Source organism: Balaenoptera ricei, chromosome 1 (assembly GCF_028023285.1).
Source record: "Balaenoptera ricei isolate mBalRic1 chromosome 1, mBalRic1.hap2, whole genome shotgun sequence".
Lineage (NCBI taxonomy): Eukaryota > Metazoa > Chordata > Mammalia > Artiodactyla > Balaenopteridae > Balaenoptera > Balaenoptera ricei.
Genome location: NC_082639.1, coordinates 176,583,067 through 176,597,090, shown reverse-complemented (window position 1 = coordinate 176,597,090; position 14,024 = coordinate 176,583,067). Strand labels below are relative to the sequence as shown.

Below are 14,024 nucleotides of genomic sequence, written 5' to 3'. Positions count from 1 at the left end.
GTCTCAGTGCTGTACTGTGAAACAATAGGTTTGTGATGCACGAAAGGGACATACTGAGAACTGTCAGAGCAGCAGACAGCAGGTGCCATCTAAGCCAGTGAATTCCAGCGCTGGGGACTTGTGTCGGGAGCCTCCTTGTTTAGGAGGTTTCCTGAGGAAGCGCCTTGAGTGGCAGAGCTCCCGAGGTATCCAGGGGCTCCGATCTGTCCCAGCACACACTCGACATCCTGCCAGAGCAAATGGAGGTTGCAGATTTGGGCAGAAACACCGGGAAAACAAAGCGCACCATGAGCATTATTAGTCCAGCCAGTTTAAAGCGATGAGGTGTCAAACCACATTTGTATAAAGGACAGTTTCTCTAACCCCAGAATCATTGCCCTGCATCTTTAATGCAATCGGTGCATAAACATCAGAGCAGCAACACCAAATTTGTGTGGGGTCAAGACCAACTGGGGCTCTGAATGGAGAGACAGCTGAGAGCCAGTGTCCTTTGCATGGGTGGCCTCGCAGCTGTTGATTCACCCTGAGGCTTCTAGACAGTTGCCTCTGCATGCTCGCAGAGCCAGACTTCAGTCTTCGGTAAAAATGGATCCCCTCCCGTGGGATGGACATAAACAAGGGATTGACATCAGCTCTCCAAACATCAGCCAGGCGGCCAGACACAGCAGTTACCCTGAAATACTGAGTAGTACCAAGCACAGCATCAGGGCTGTTTCTACATAATATTTGTCTTTGTACAATAACACTGGGATCTCTTAAGTGTATTATAAATAGTAAAAGCTCAGAGTCCAGAAGGTTCAAGGTGACATTATCCTTCTCTACAAATGGTAGGAATGATGGCAATATCTATTGCATGACACAGCTGCCATATTTTGGTCCTTAGGAGGACTCCCAAGTATACTTTCTAATGATAAATGAAGTTATATTTACATGGAATATTTTTAGAAATATCAGTATTCGTTGTTAGATGACAGAAGGCAAAATTTTGGAATCAGAACTGAGTTCAGAGTTCAGTTTGGACTCATATTAAGCCATGTGTCGTTGCAAAAATGTCTTAAAACTTTTTTAGGCTAGCATGTACCTCAGGCACAGGGATATGTTTGTGTGTATTGGAGGGATTGGAATAATGCGTGCACAGTGTCTGTCTAGCACAGTGCCTGCTATGTAGTAGGGAGGGTCTCAGGAAACAGTATTATGTATATGGGGGTTTAGATGCTGTGCATGTAGATTTGTTATTCATTTCTGATCTCTTTAATCATAAACGTTCCTCTTCTAGGTAATGAGTTCCTCCCACAAAAGTTTAAAGTCTGGCAGATAGTAAAATTTGTGTTCACCCAGTAATTCTACTTCTAGAAACCCTCCTCAGGAAAAGATCCTAATTACAGAAAATGCTGTGTGAACAGTATAATAGCATTATTTTTAATAACAACAAATTCTAGGCAACCTACAAGTTCAGTGACTTGAGGACACACACAGACGTCAACTGTGATACTTCCACTTTTGTGCTACCATTTAACATGATGGCGTAAAGACTGGTGAAATCACGTGTCAAGAATTGCATGTAGGCTGAAAATGTAAGATTAAAAAATTATAGATAGCATAAGTAAAATTTTCAAATGCCAAAAATTCATTAGATGAATAGAAGAACATAATACATTCTTTTTTTAAAAAAATAATTTTTGACGGCCTGAAAAGTCGAGTTCACACTGAGTACCAAGATCCTGACCTTTAATGAGAAATTTAAATATATTTACTGTCTACTTCAGCTGTTCCAGAACCAAAACTCTAAATACTGTCTTAATAGAACACTCCAAGGGGTTGACATTGAGAGGCGCAATTGATGACTGCATGAAGGTCGGCCCATCAACCAGTCAAGTATAAGTTGGACCAGAGCAAGTCATAAGAACAGCAAACATTTATACAGTAATTATTGTGTGCCAGATAGTATTTAACAGTTTATAATGCCCTTAACTCATCCAGTCAGTCTTCCTATGACCCTGTGAAGTAGGTGCTGTTATTGTCCCCGACATATAGTTGAGGAAACAGGCAATAGGTTCAATAACTTGCCGAAGTTCACAGTTATTAATACAGTTGAGTCCAAGCTCCAGTCATAGAGCTGTTAAACACAACAGTGATTCCTCACATGGTAGATGATACTAATGTTGTATAGCAAGTGACATTCTAGAAATTATTAGGGTCTTATAGAAAATGAGATTCTAGAAATTGCACTTTGCTCTGGGAAAAATAAATAGGCATATTACATTTTTTAGTCTCATTTACTCATGACACGAACCTACGGCCAGTGGAAGGTAGGGGAAGACGGCACGTATCAAAAGGTGAACATTTTTCTGGCACTAGCAATTTAAAGGTAGCTTGTCAGCTCAGGCTTTATTTTGGTTGCTACTGTCAGTTTATTATATAGTGTACTATTGGAGAATTTATTATAGATCTTGTCTGAGTATGTCTGATAATTAAAACTTTGCTATTTAATTATCTTGATGCTGCAGAAATGGAACTACTACTAAGTCCTGGAGTAGGGTCCAGTAGTTTTGTCTATTGGAACATGACTAGCTCCTTTTATACGAAGATACAATATATTGCCCATAGCTCTGGTTGTTGCTTAATGACATTAGATGGCTCATAAAAGTGTAAGTGCTGACATTTTTGCTATTAAGAATTTAGATATTCAAATTATGCTTTGTAAAAATGAAGACTAGATTTTAGTTTAGAATGTTATTGGCTAGGAGATAACAAGTAACTAACACTTTATTTTTCCCCTGGGGGAAAAAAAAAGTCAATGGAAAATATTCTTGAGGTGAAAGTTAATTACAGTTAAAAAGAAATTTACAGCCAGATGACATTGTATCATTGTTTAATAGGCTGTGATGAAAATACCCAGGGAAATTGAGTATGTTAGTTTTCTCCAAATAGGAAGCTGTAGGACATACCACTTTTCTCCTCTAGGTGGCACGATTTAGGCTATCATTGAATTAAACGATTCCCCTCCAGCCCTCACACCAGGCGAGGGACTAGTTTCTGAACAATCAGTACAACCGGGGTATCGATTCCATTTAACCGTTATAACTGGTCAGATAACCAGATTGACCTTGCAACAATCTGTTGTCTAGTGACCTTAAGTAACTTAATTAACAAAGACCTCTTAAAAAACAAAAGCTTATCTCTAATAACCAGGTAGCCAAAATCATTTCTGTGTATTGCGGAAGTCTCTTTGGGTCATAGCACACGCCCATTTATGGATTTATTTCTTTGGTTTATGGTAAACAGCTTGCCGTTTGATATTGACTGTAAAGATACTGCCTTTGTACTTGAAAAGACACATAGAGATAACTGAAATAATCTAAAAAGAAACCAGAACTGTAGGTGAAGTTAACTTCCCAGGTGTCCCTGGTTTTGTTGCAGCCTTCACTGTTTACTAAACAGGAAAGATCAACATGTAAAAAGTCAGTATTAGGTGACCTGGAAGCAGCAAATGACAGAAACATTCTGTTCTTTCTTTACACTAAAACGGGAAGAGGACACTTTATTTTTACCTTTCAGATTCTTTTATCTATTGTTCACTTTCCAAAATTTAAAAATGAATTTGGCTGTACCCAGAATACATGAAATACTTGTTAATCCCCAGTCATTTTCATCTTCATCCTCTTCTTCCTGTCTGTGTGGGAGATGGGCTTTCATGGAGCTCAGAAGAATCTTGACCAGGCACCTCTCAGGAGCTTCATTTTGGGGGTGGTGCATGTTTATATAAATGCTAAAAATCGTACAAGTATTTTCAAATTATAGCTCTGATAGTGATTATTAGAATCCGTAGCATAGGCAAAGAAAAAAAAAGGCTTGGAAATACGCAACATATATCATACTGAACAGAGAAAAGGTGAAAAGTTAATTGATGCATTGTTACAGATTCCGATTGGAAAGTGGCTTCATTTTAGGGTGACAGTCTGGGACAGTCCTGGTTTACCCCTGGTGTCCTGTGTATTGATGAAAAGCATCCTCTTCACTCTTGAAAGTGCTCAGGTTTGTGTGATTAATTATATGGTCGCCCTAGATGTAAGAACTAACTTTCTTTTCTAAGACTTGAAACAAACATCAGGAAAAGTCTGTGGCCCTCAGTCTCCACTTTTACAAATCATAACTACCGATATAGCTTTGCTTTCTAAAATACATATTAAAAGTATACTTACACTTTGCTTTTTAAAATACGTATTTACTAGTTTTTCCTTCTAACATTAAAAAAAACTACATCCAGGTTTTCTTTTTATCTGCAATTGCTATTGCCTGTTGGTTTTTGTTTTATTTTCATTTCTTAATTGCAGGATAATTGAGGCAGCAGAAAGGCAAGGTTGTTTGAAATAGAGGTTGGTAACTTTGCTCATGGAAATTTACACATTCAGAATTTTCCACAATCTATGAAGCCCACTGAAATGATGACAAATTCATTTAAAGACTATATATCTTAAAAAGATAAAAATTCCACTTTATGTTGTCATACTCATTTTAATTATAACATCATTATGTTTTTCTCTTATCGTTTGCATTTTCTTTTCCTTCCTCATCTTTGAATTTTTACTTTGTTCATACTTCTCTGTCTCCCTTTCTCCCCAGCAACCTAATTCCAGTCTCTTGCTTTGTGAAGTATCTGGGGACTGCTGGGCTGGTGGGGTCAGTGAAGTAGGAGCAGAGATTCTGTAAAGGCAAGTGTCAAACCCTGCCCTAAAAACTAAGGCAAACTCTGCTGCTGGCTTCTTTTGATCAGCATTAGCATTTTATCAAGCATGTCTCTATATTTTAGTGTAAGACAGCTGTCCCCATAATGTTCATTTATTTATATCAATCACTAAATGCTCTTTATTTATATCAGTCACCAAGTGCTATTTTAGTGGCTGAATTTCACCGGGGTAAGAAACCAGAATCTCTGGCTGATTTCAGTAGGCAGTGACAGTATCCAGACCTCCGGAGGTTGCCCCCTGTTGGAAATCTCATGGAGCTGAAAATATAGAGGTGGAAGGGCCCCAAAGCCACCAGCAGTAATCCGTCAACTAATCGCAATTCCAAAGGGTAAGATCAGTGTTCCCACAGTGTATCATCAAAGTGTGAGGAGTTTATCACTTTAAAACCTCACAACCTACTGATACGTCTGCTTTTCCCTGTCTCCTGAGTTCATCCCTTTATCTTTCACCACCTGTGATCTTCTCTTTCAGCCTTTTCCTCCCTGCCAGTGTGCCGTCCTTTGTCCTTTATCACTTCTTTCTTGGATAAACCTATAGATACAGAATGGAAACAATATTTGGATGATTTTTCTTGTGGAAATCACTAAACGTTTTCATTTCATTATTCTGAGAGCAGAAACTTGCATAAAAATGCGTACAGAACATGAGACAAAAAGTGCTATGGACCAAACATTGTTTTTGAATTGTGGTATCAAAGATAAAATTACAAGTCAGAACTTAAAAGGCTTTTGGTATATTTTCACATTAAAGGGTTACTTTGCGTTTATCAAGTGTAACTATTGAGAGTAAAATGTAATCAATTACAGTAGCTCTGTATATTTCTTTTCCCCACCTCCTGGTTTTTGAGGCTTGAAACCATTGTGGAAAGCTTTCAAAATTGTTACAAATGAAGTTTTTCTTTCACCAGACTTAGGAAGGACCTATTACATTATAAACTCTTGTCTGTGATCCTTAGGGGTAAAACTCTGGGACAGGGATGAGTAGTTGTTTTGGTATCAAGGATTTGTTCAGGCTCTTGTAGGACTTGCACATTAGTTAAGTGAATATACCCATTAATGAGCAGAGAAAGGCTAGCCATGGAAACAGCTGTACCCTCTCCCACTGATCTGGAAAACAAAGAATTCCATTTTAGGGTGTTAAACTGGAATTTGGACTTAACTGGATTTTGATAATCATTTAGAGTTCTATTCACCAAAAGTGTATTTTCTTGTCCTTTCTTCCTACAATTAGTAGGGGGAAAATACCATAATGTTTAAAATAACAATGAGCATGAACTTATAGAAACTTCTAGGAGGCATAACCATGAAACAAATTCTAATTAGCATCTTCCCTGGCTTTTTCATTCTGTTTATATTGGAGAAAGAGCTGACAGAAATGAAGAAGTGAGAGTATACAAGAACGGTCGCTAACATTTAATGGGCATATATTAAGTGCCAGGTTGTGTTAGAAACTCTCTTGGTACCTTGTGTCATTTAATCCTCACAATAATCTTAACTTGTTGGTACTATGCGTTATCCCCATTTCATAGATGAAGAAACTAACACAAGTGTCTGAGTAACTAAGCCAGGATCACAAAACCAGAAAGCGATGGATATTTGAACCCAAGAAAACTTGAGTCTGGAACCTGCTCCTTTTACCACTGTGCTCACCTGCCTCCTCGAGGTAATCAGGATGGTCTGTGTGGGTGAAATCCCCTTTTACCATATGGCTTTGGTAAACCAGGGGGACAGCTCCTGAAGTCTTACCTGTTGCATCTTCAAAGGATTGCTCACCTGAGAGGTAGAAAGGGGCGCCTCCTCTCCTGCTACACTCAAGTCACTCTCCTCAGCCACACCAGAAGAGTTTACCATCCCCTCCCCTGTCCTTGCTTCCTGGGCTTTGGGGAAATTAAAAGTAGCCTCTTCTGAACAGGCCAGGAGTCTGAGGGGTTGTAAAGTAAGCAGTACGTGTTCATCAAACTAAATACCATGGACAAAAGTGTGTGTGTTTATGTTGGGAAGGGTGTTGTCAGAAGGATTTATGGCTTAGATTGCTTTCCTAGCAGTGATGGAGATGGACTTTTGCTGCTTTATCCACACTCTAATCTGAACCCACTTAACCTCAGGTACGTTTGTGTTTATATCTAGAAGGTAGTCTCCCTAATGTGAGGGGAGGCTGAGCCTGTGTCCTTGGCGGAGCATGGTGCCTAAGGTAACCAGCCACCTTCCAAAGCCGCATCTTCACTCAGTAGCTCCTGCTCTATGTCCTATAATTGCCCCACGTGTAGCAACAGTCACTTCTCCCCTTTGTGTATAGCTAGATTAGTGCAGTTCTCAAACTCAGCTCAAAAGGGATGACAACTTGGTGAAACTACTAGCCCCATAGCAGCACCTCTTGAGTATATTTTGCTTTGGCTATTGGAGTTGTATGTAGCTGGTTGTCCCAACTGCTTTCAAGTTGCTTCAATTTGAAATTGACCTCCAGGAAAGGAACGTGCTAATGCTGATTTACACATAATTTTCAGAATTATTCAGAAGTTGGTTGGAACAATTCCTTTATTCCAGAGTTTTCTGATGTGTTTTCATAGGAAAAAATCCCATGTTCAAGGGAGTTCAGGATATGCTGGGTTAAAAGAGTTAAACAGTTTTATTTTCTGTAAGATTCTCAGAGCCTTTAACATGATGGAAACTGTGAATCTGTAAGAAGGCAAGAGAGTACCCAGTATCTCTCAAACTTAACTTCACCACACAATCCCTGTTTGTCAGACATATTCTGGTACCAGTGCTTCTTAGAAATACGTAGTGGATAAGAACATAGACAGTACATTCTGATTTTAAAAACCAGCTCTGCCTCTTACTATGGTCTTGAACAAGGTACTTAACCTCTCTGTACCGCAGTCTCATCTGCAAAATAGAGATGATAATAATAATAATACCTACTTTAGAATGTTGTGAAGATTAAATGACCATATATATATACATCTGTCGATCTGCCTCACATTACTAAGTGTAATATGTGTTAGCTACTGTTATTGTAACTATCCACCCCTCTATTTACTAATGATATAGGCCCCATACACATGGAAAGTGTAAATTCCAAAAGTTAGAGAAAGTTCCTTGTGACCTTTCTATAATAAAAGGAACATCTGAACTAGGGAATGATATAGTGGCTTTGAGTTTGGGGGAAAACTCAACAGAGTTTTCCAGTTTAAATCATCTGTCTAGTCGGTATGGCTACCGTCATGATGAAATGAAAATGTTGACTTTGAGTAACTAAAGGTAAAAGAAAAGAAAAAGGGAAAAGTGAACAGGGGCAAGAATTATTTTTGTATTTATCTAATTTGGACTAGGTTGAAATAGAAAATGTCAAGTTATGAGTAGTGTATAACAGCGACATCAAACACTTAAAATCCCAGCTTCCTGGATATATCCTGTGGAAGGAATGAAGTTGATTGCTAAAGTCTAGCTGGGGAAGAAGGTGAAGAGAAAGCCATGTCAAGAAGTGGCTTAGGCAGCAAATTAAGATAGCCATTCATTCAAACAGTAAAATAAATATAATTCATTCTCCAGGTGCAAAAGAGAGAGCTCTGTTTTCAGCCGTTCACAGTCAAATGCAGAACTAGGCTGTAAACAACAAACCATAATAAAATAAGCTTTAGGATAGAGGTACCAGCACGGTGCTCTGGAATCTCAGAAAATGATTCCACTAAAAAGCTAGGAGGTGGAGCTTGGATGACCTATCTCAGGGCTGGCCTGGCCCAGAGTCAACTGTTTGATGCTCATTTGCATAAGAGAGAGAGAGAGAGAGAGAGAGTGTGTGTGTGTGTGTGTGTGTGTGTGTGTGTGTACAATACAGGAGGGAAGACTTCCATTCTAGAGCAAGTGATCCCATCTGGGAGGCTGTGAGCGAGCCACACGAAGTAAAAATGGGAGGCTTGATCGCATGTCCTTCACCAGACGGGTCCAAAATGACTATATAAAGTAAATACCATAAATCACTGTTGTCAGGGCGCACACTCCACCTCCTCCCTCCCTTCCCCACAGCCGTCCTCATTTCCACACCCCCTCAACGGTTCAGGGAGAGCTCGTGGTCTAAGTAAACGAGAGGACTTCTGACTGTAATCCTAGCACGTCACTTTGTTGAAGGCAAACACGTGGTTCAGAGAGAACTTATAAATCTCTCCTCCCAGGCAGGATCGTGATGTTATCTGCTGGCAGCAGAAGGTACGCTCCGAGGGGAGCTCCAGAAGCTCCCGACCAGAGAGAGAGAGAGAGAGGGAGGGAGAGAAAGGCAGGCAGAGGCAGCCGGAGAGATACAGAGAGACCGGGAGAGAGGCAGAGAGAGAGACACACAGGGAAGAGCGAGAGCGCAAGTGGAGGAGGCCTGGCGAGAGGGATGGAGAACCTAGGATAACGGTCTAGGGAGCCATTCGGGGGCAAACCGAGGGGCTGCCTGGCCGCAGAAAGGAGAAAGGAGAGGATCTACTGCAGGCTGCCAAGTGCCTACTACCCTCAGCGAGAAAGCCCAAGTGGGAGAGAAACCAGGAGTGGGTGGGCAAGGGTGGGAGTCCAAGGGAACCCCTTCGCAACCCCCTAGGAATAAAACTCCCCTGTCGGCGCGTCCCGGGGCTGCCGCTGCGGTCCGCTGGGGGCGAAAGCCACGGCGGCGGCCGCCGCTCGTCTGTTGCCGGGTTGGCGTTTGGAGCGAGAGGAGAAGGAGGAGCGGAAGGAGGGAGCTGGAGGCCGGACGCGTTCGCCAGCGGCGGCGGCGGCGGCAACGTGGAGTGACCGGGCGGGTCGGCGCGCCGGCCGGGGTGTCGGCCCCCGCGCGCAGCTCCGGGAGCAGGATCCTCGCCGCCTCCCTCCGCGGCCTCCGCGGCCCCCGCCGGACCCGGCCGAGCCCCGGGCGCAGCGCGAAGCGCTCCCGCCTCCCCGCCGCGGGCCGGGCTCGCTCCCAGCGCGCGCACACGGGCGCGCGCGCGCACACTCACACACACACTCACACACGTGTGCGCTCCTCCGCTCCGGAGCTGCTGCTGCTCCTGCTCTCAGCGCCGTAGTGGAAGGCAGGGCCGCGCCGCTCCTTCTTTAAATATATAAATTGGAGCCGGCCGGCCTCGGCCGCCCCCCTGACAGCGCTGCCCGCGCCCCTCCCGCCGGCGCGCCCGCTGCCAGCCCCGGGACCTTTTCATCTCTTCCCTTTTGGCCGGAGGAGCCGAGTTCGGATCCGCCACTCCGCACCCGAAACTGACACACTGAACTCCGTTTCCTCCTCCTCAATTTATTTCTGCCTAATAGCCACTCGTCTCTTTTTTTTCCCCCCCATCTCGTCGCTCCAAGAAAACTTCTGCTGACTCCCCCAAGTGAAGCTTCCCCCTTGCCCGTCGTGTATTAATATTTCCACTTGGGGAACGACTTGCCTTTTCTTTTTAAAAGAATTCAAGCAAGATAGCTTTTTCTCTCGGACATTGACTCCCGATTGTTTGCAAAAGTTTCGCATTAAAAAAAAAAAAATCTACCTGATCTGTACTTTGAGAGTTGTTGGTTTCTTTTTATTTTTCTTACTTTTTTACTTTTTAAAAAAAATTTTTTTCCACCTTAAAAAAAAAAAATGCACTACTGTGTGCTGAGCGCTTTTCTGCTTCTGCATCTGGTCACGGTCGCGCTCAGCCTGTCTACCTGCAGCACGCTCGACATGGACCAGTTCATGCGCAAGAGGATCGAGGCGATCCGCGGACAGATCCTGAGCAAGCTGAAACTCACCAGCCCCCCAGAAGACTACCCCGAACCCGAGGAGGTCCCCCCGGAGGTGATTTCCATCTACAACAGCACAAGGGACTTGCTCCAGGAGAAGGCGAGCCGGAGGGCGGCCGCCTGCGAGCGCGAGCGGAGCGACGAGGAGTACTACGCCAAGGAGGTTTACAAAATAGACATGCCGCCCTTCTTCCCCTCGGAAAGTAAGTACCGCTCCCCGCTTCCACTCCCCGGGGCTTAGCGCTGCCCGAGGCTTCCAGAACCGCAGCCACTCCAGGGATCGCCCTGCCCTCTCCGGGTCCCAGCTCGCTCCTTCCCCTGCTCCTGTCCTCCGTCCCACCCACCTCCTTGCCAGTTGTGTGCTTGAGGACGTTAGGCTTTAAAACGTGGACTTGCGACTTTTAATTTTCTCCATTTCTCCCTTCCCCCAACGCCCCCGTCTTTTATAAGGCGTTTTTCTCTTTTTTTCTCTTCCCTGGAATTCTCGACTCGGCCACCGGCTAGGAGTCAGCCCTCCTCTGTCAAACTTGGAGGCGCTCCCTGGGGCCGCGTTAAACCGGGAAACCTTGGTGGGTTTGTTTTCTTTGCTCCGATTGGCCTGAAGCCCGCCGAACTGGTGCACGAGGGGTTAAAAAAAAAAAAAAAAGTGGCTCAAAACTAGCCTCTCCGGAAGGCGCCCCTTTCCGTGCCGACCTATCAGCTGATTCCCCAAGCCTTCCCTATTGTCTCTAACTCCCCGAAAAATGTCAGCATCGCCAAGACGAAACCCGATCTGGAGACCCCTCCAAAAACCTACCTCCAACCCCTTAATTCTTGAATCTACTGCCTCGGCGAGGTGTTTACATTCCCCCCAAGGCGAGATCTTGTAACCACGTCCCCTTTTGATTTCACCTGGAATGGTAGAAAGGACAGCTTCGTTGCTGACTACGTTTAAAAGGGTTTTTCCTTCACGTTATTTTTTTCAGAATTCACTCAAACCTGCCTTCTTAAAATCGCCGGTGTAGCAGATCCTTTTTCTTATGCGTTTATCGTTTATCTTTCTCACTCTTGAGCCCGGTGTTCCCTGCCCTTTCATAGGCTTCCTGCAGTCACTTCGTTGCATTCCTAAATCTCAGCGTAGAAGACAGCCGATTTTTTTTTTTTTTTTAAACTGGCTTCTCTGAGGGCAGTGTCCTCAAAACCAGCTGGCATACAGTAGCAACGGGAGTGAATGATTTATTGTTAAGAGTTCTTTGAGGGGAAGGGAAGAGGGCAGTTAGCTTAGAATGATTTCCAAGTTCTTTAAAAAAAAGAAAAGAAGAAGAAGCATATATTGATGTCTGAGAGGGTTAAATACCAGGAAGAAGAAAAAGAAAAAAAAAAGAGCTCCAACATTTGCCTATTCCAAATCCCAAGTCGTACACTTTTCATTGGTTGCCCATCTCTCTCCTCCCCTTTCCATGCCCTATATACTCCCTGGCTGCCTTCACAACGTCTCTGTGTCTTGCCTACAGAGATAATATGGCCATCTTGGTAATTTTATCCTAGAGGTTCTAATTGCAGGGTGGTGCTTTTCTTTTTGAATATTTATATTTAGTTTGACAAGTCGTAGTTCCGGGACTTGCCATGCCTTGTATTTGATGGTCTCAGATTGTCAGCTGAAGTATCCAACCCCAGGCTTCCTGGCGACCTCTGTTTTGCTGCAGCATCATCTCTTCTTGTTGAAGAGCAGAGCTGAAGCAGGAGATCCTGGCAAGCGGGATGATTTTATTATTGTAATTACATCACCATCCACAACAGTGGTGATAAATACACTCCACCCTGGTGATTCCCCCCCGGGGAGTGAAGGAAAGCTTTCTACCTGGGGTGGAGCCAAGGAGATAATTAGGAAAGAAAGTTCATTGTAATTAGTCCAAAATCATTGAGACCCAACAGGGAGTTGAGTCAGTTTGCTTTCTCTAGCACGTGCAACCGTTCTCCTGGAATTTGGGCAGGCGGGGCAGTTATGTTATGTAGAACCAGAACAAGCCAAGCCTTCAATGTTTACCTGCAACAGCTCTCATGAATTGCTGGCACTTTCATAACAGAGAGGAGGAGGTCTGATCCCTTCATGAGATAGGTGTGGAGAGAGCAAATTACCCAAGAGGGTGTTCATTCTTTGTCCTTTCAAGCACTCTTCAGTCTAAAGAACTGAGGTGATCCCACGCAAGATTATCATCATCACCAAATCGGAAAAAATTCTCAAATTATTAGGGTTTCAGAGGTTGGCATCTCAGGTGGGTGTGTGGATTCCCTTCTGCTTCCTCTCCCAGCTACCAAAGAAATGAAAGCCTCCGATGAGTGCAGGGTAAAATATAAACTATCAGTCTTCCTACAAAGAGTACAGGCTTCTTAAAGCCTTAAAGGAAGTTTAGGAGCAGAAAGCCTTATTAATAGCAGATTTGATACTACTGTGCTAGGACTGTGGATAATTTTATAGAAAGTAGGTTAACTGATTTTCCAGTACTTTCTAGTTATACTGGAATATAGTGAACCCTTCCAAAAAAAAGGAAGAAAAGAAAAAAAAAAATCACTCCACCATATTTTTAAAGGGCAAACTGAAAGGACAGCATTGGCTTATATACCAGCTTTCCCTCTTTAGGACCTTTCCGCCTAACTTTTAACTCGATCCTCCCTGAAGTGATGGTGGGGAGGAAGTGTGCCTGTCATTTCTTGAAGGGAATCCGCAGCGGGTCATAAGCCCCAGAGATGAAGGCATGGGAAAGATCACTGGTTCATTTTTTACCACCAACTTATTAGCTTTCAGGGAGTGACTTCAGCTCAAATATTACAAATATGTTCTAATCATACTCAACGAGCTATATATCATTACAGATTGTTGGTAGCCCTTTGCAGGACATTTTATACAGTTCAGACGAAATGTTTTTAGCAATGCGGAGTTTTAAAAGTAAAAATATAAGAGATATTGTATATGCCTTCAGGCATATTTTGTCTTAAATATTATCCTTGGCCCAGCATACTATATAAATACAGTAAATATGAATAGAACTGGCCAGGTGCCAATCTCCTAGGATGAATTTTAGTCAAGAAGGTATTTATGGGATATAAATAATACTGTGTCAACATTTGAAGAAGGGATCTGATTAGTTTTGAATTTATTCGTATTGATCTTTTCACATGCTGTTAGTTTAAGGCTCAAAGTGGAGTTATGCTAAGGTTTACCCATACTTTACCCAGTGGGAATTAGTGGACTTCTCGTCCTTTTGACAATCCACTTGAACTTCAAGCACATCTATTCAAAAGACACTGTACAGGGCTTTAGAAATTTAGAAAGAGTGATTCCACATAACAGAGTAAGAATCCAAATGATTAACAATTAAAATATGTAGACCCTTCGACAGTCAAAAAAAAAAAAAAAAAAAAAGGAAGAGACAAAAAGGTTTATTTTCTTTCTTTCCCCTCTCTTTTCCATGTAACAGATCAGGCACGTGTTGTGGTTCTAACTGTGGTGATTTTGTCCCTTCCCCCGCCCACACCCTCAGGGAACATTTGGCAATGTCTGGAG

The 14,024-nt window shown here is 43.0% G+C and overlaps 1 protein-coding gene across 3 annotated transcripts in view; it reads left to right on the top strand.

Moving 5' to 3' along the window:
* Positions 1 to 9,655: 9,655 nt before the first annotated feature.
* TGFB2 (transforming growth factor beta 2) overlaps positions 9,656 to 14,024 on the top strand; it is an 82,197-nt gene continuing 77,828 nt past the window's right edge. For all 3 annotated transcript variants that reach the window (XM_059942358.1, XM_059942349.1, XM_059942368.1), the window contains exon 1: positions 9,656 to 10,683. In XM_059942358.1, coding sequence (XP_059798341.1) covers positions 10,338 to 10,683 — 346 coding nt within the window. In that variant the 5' untranslated portion in view covers positions 9,656 to 10,337. The remainder of the gene's footprint in view (positions 10,684 to 14,024) is intronic.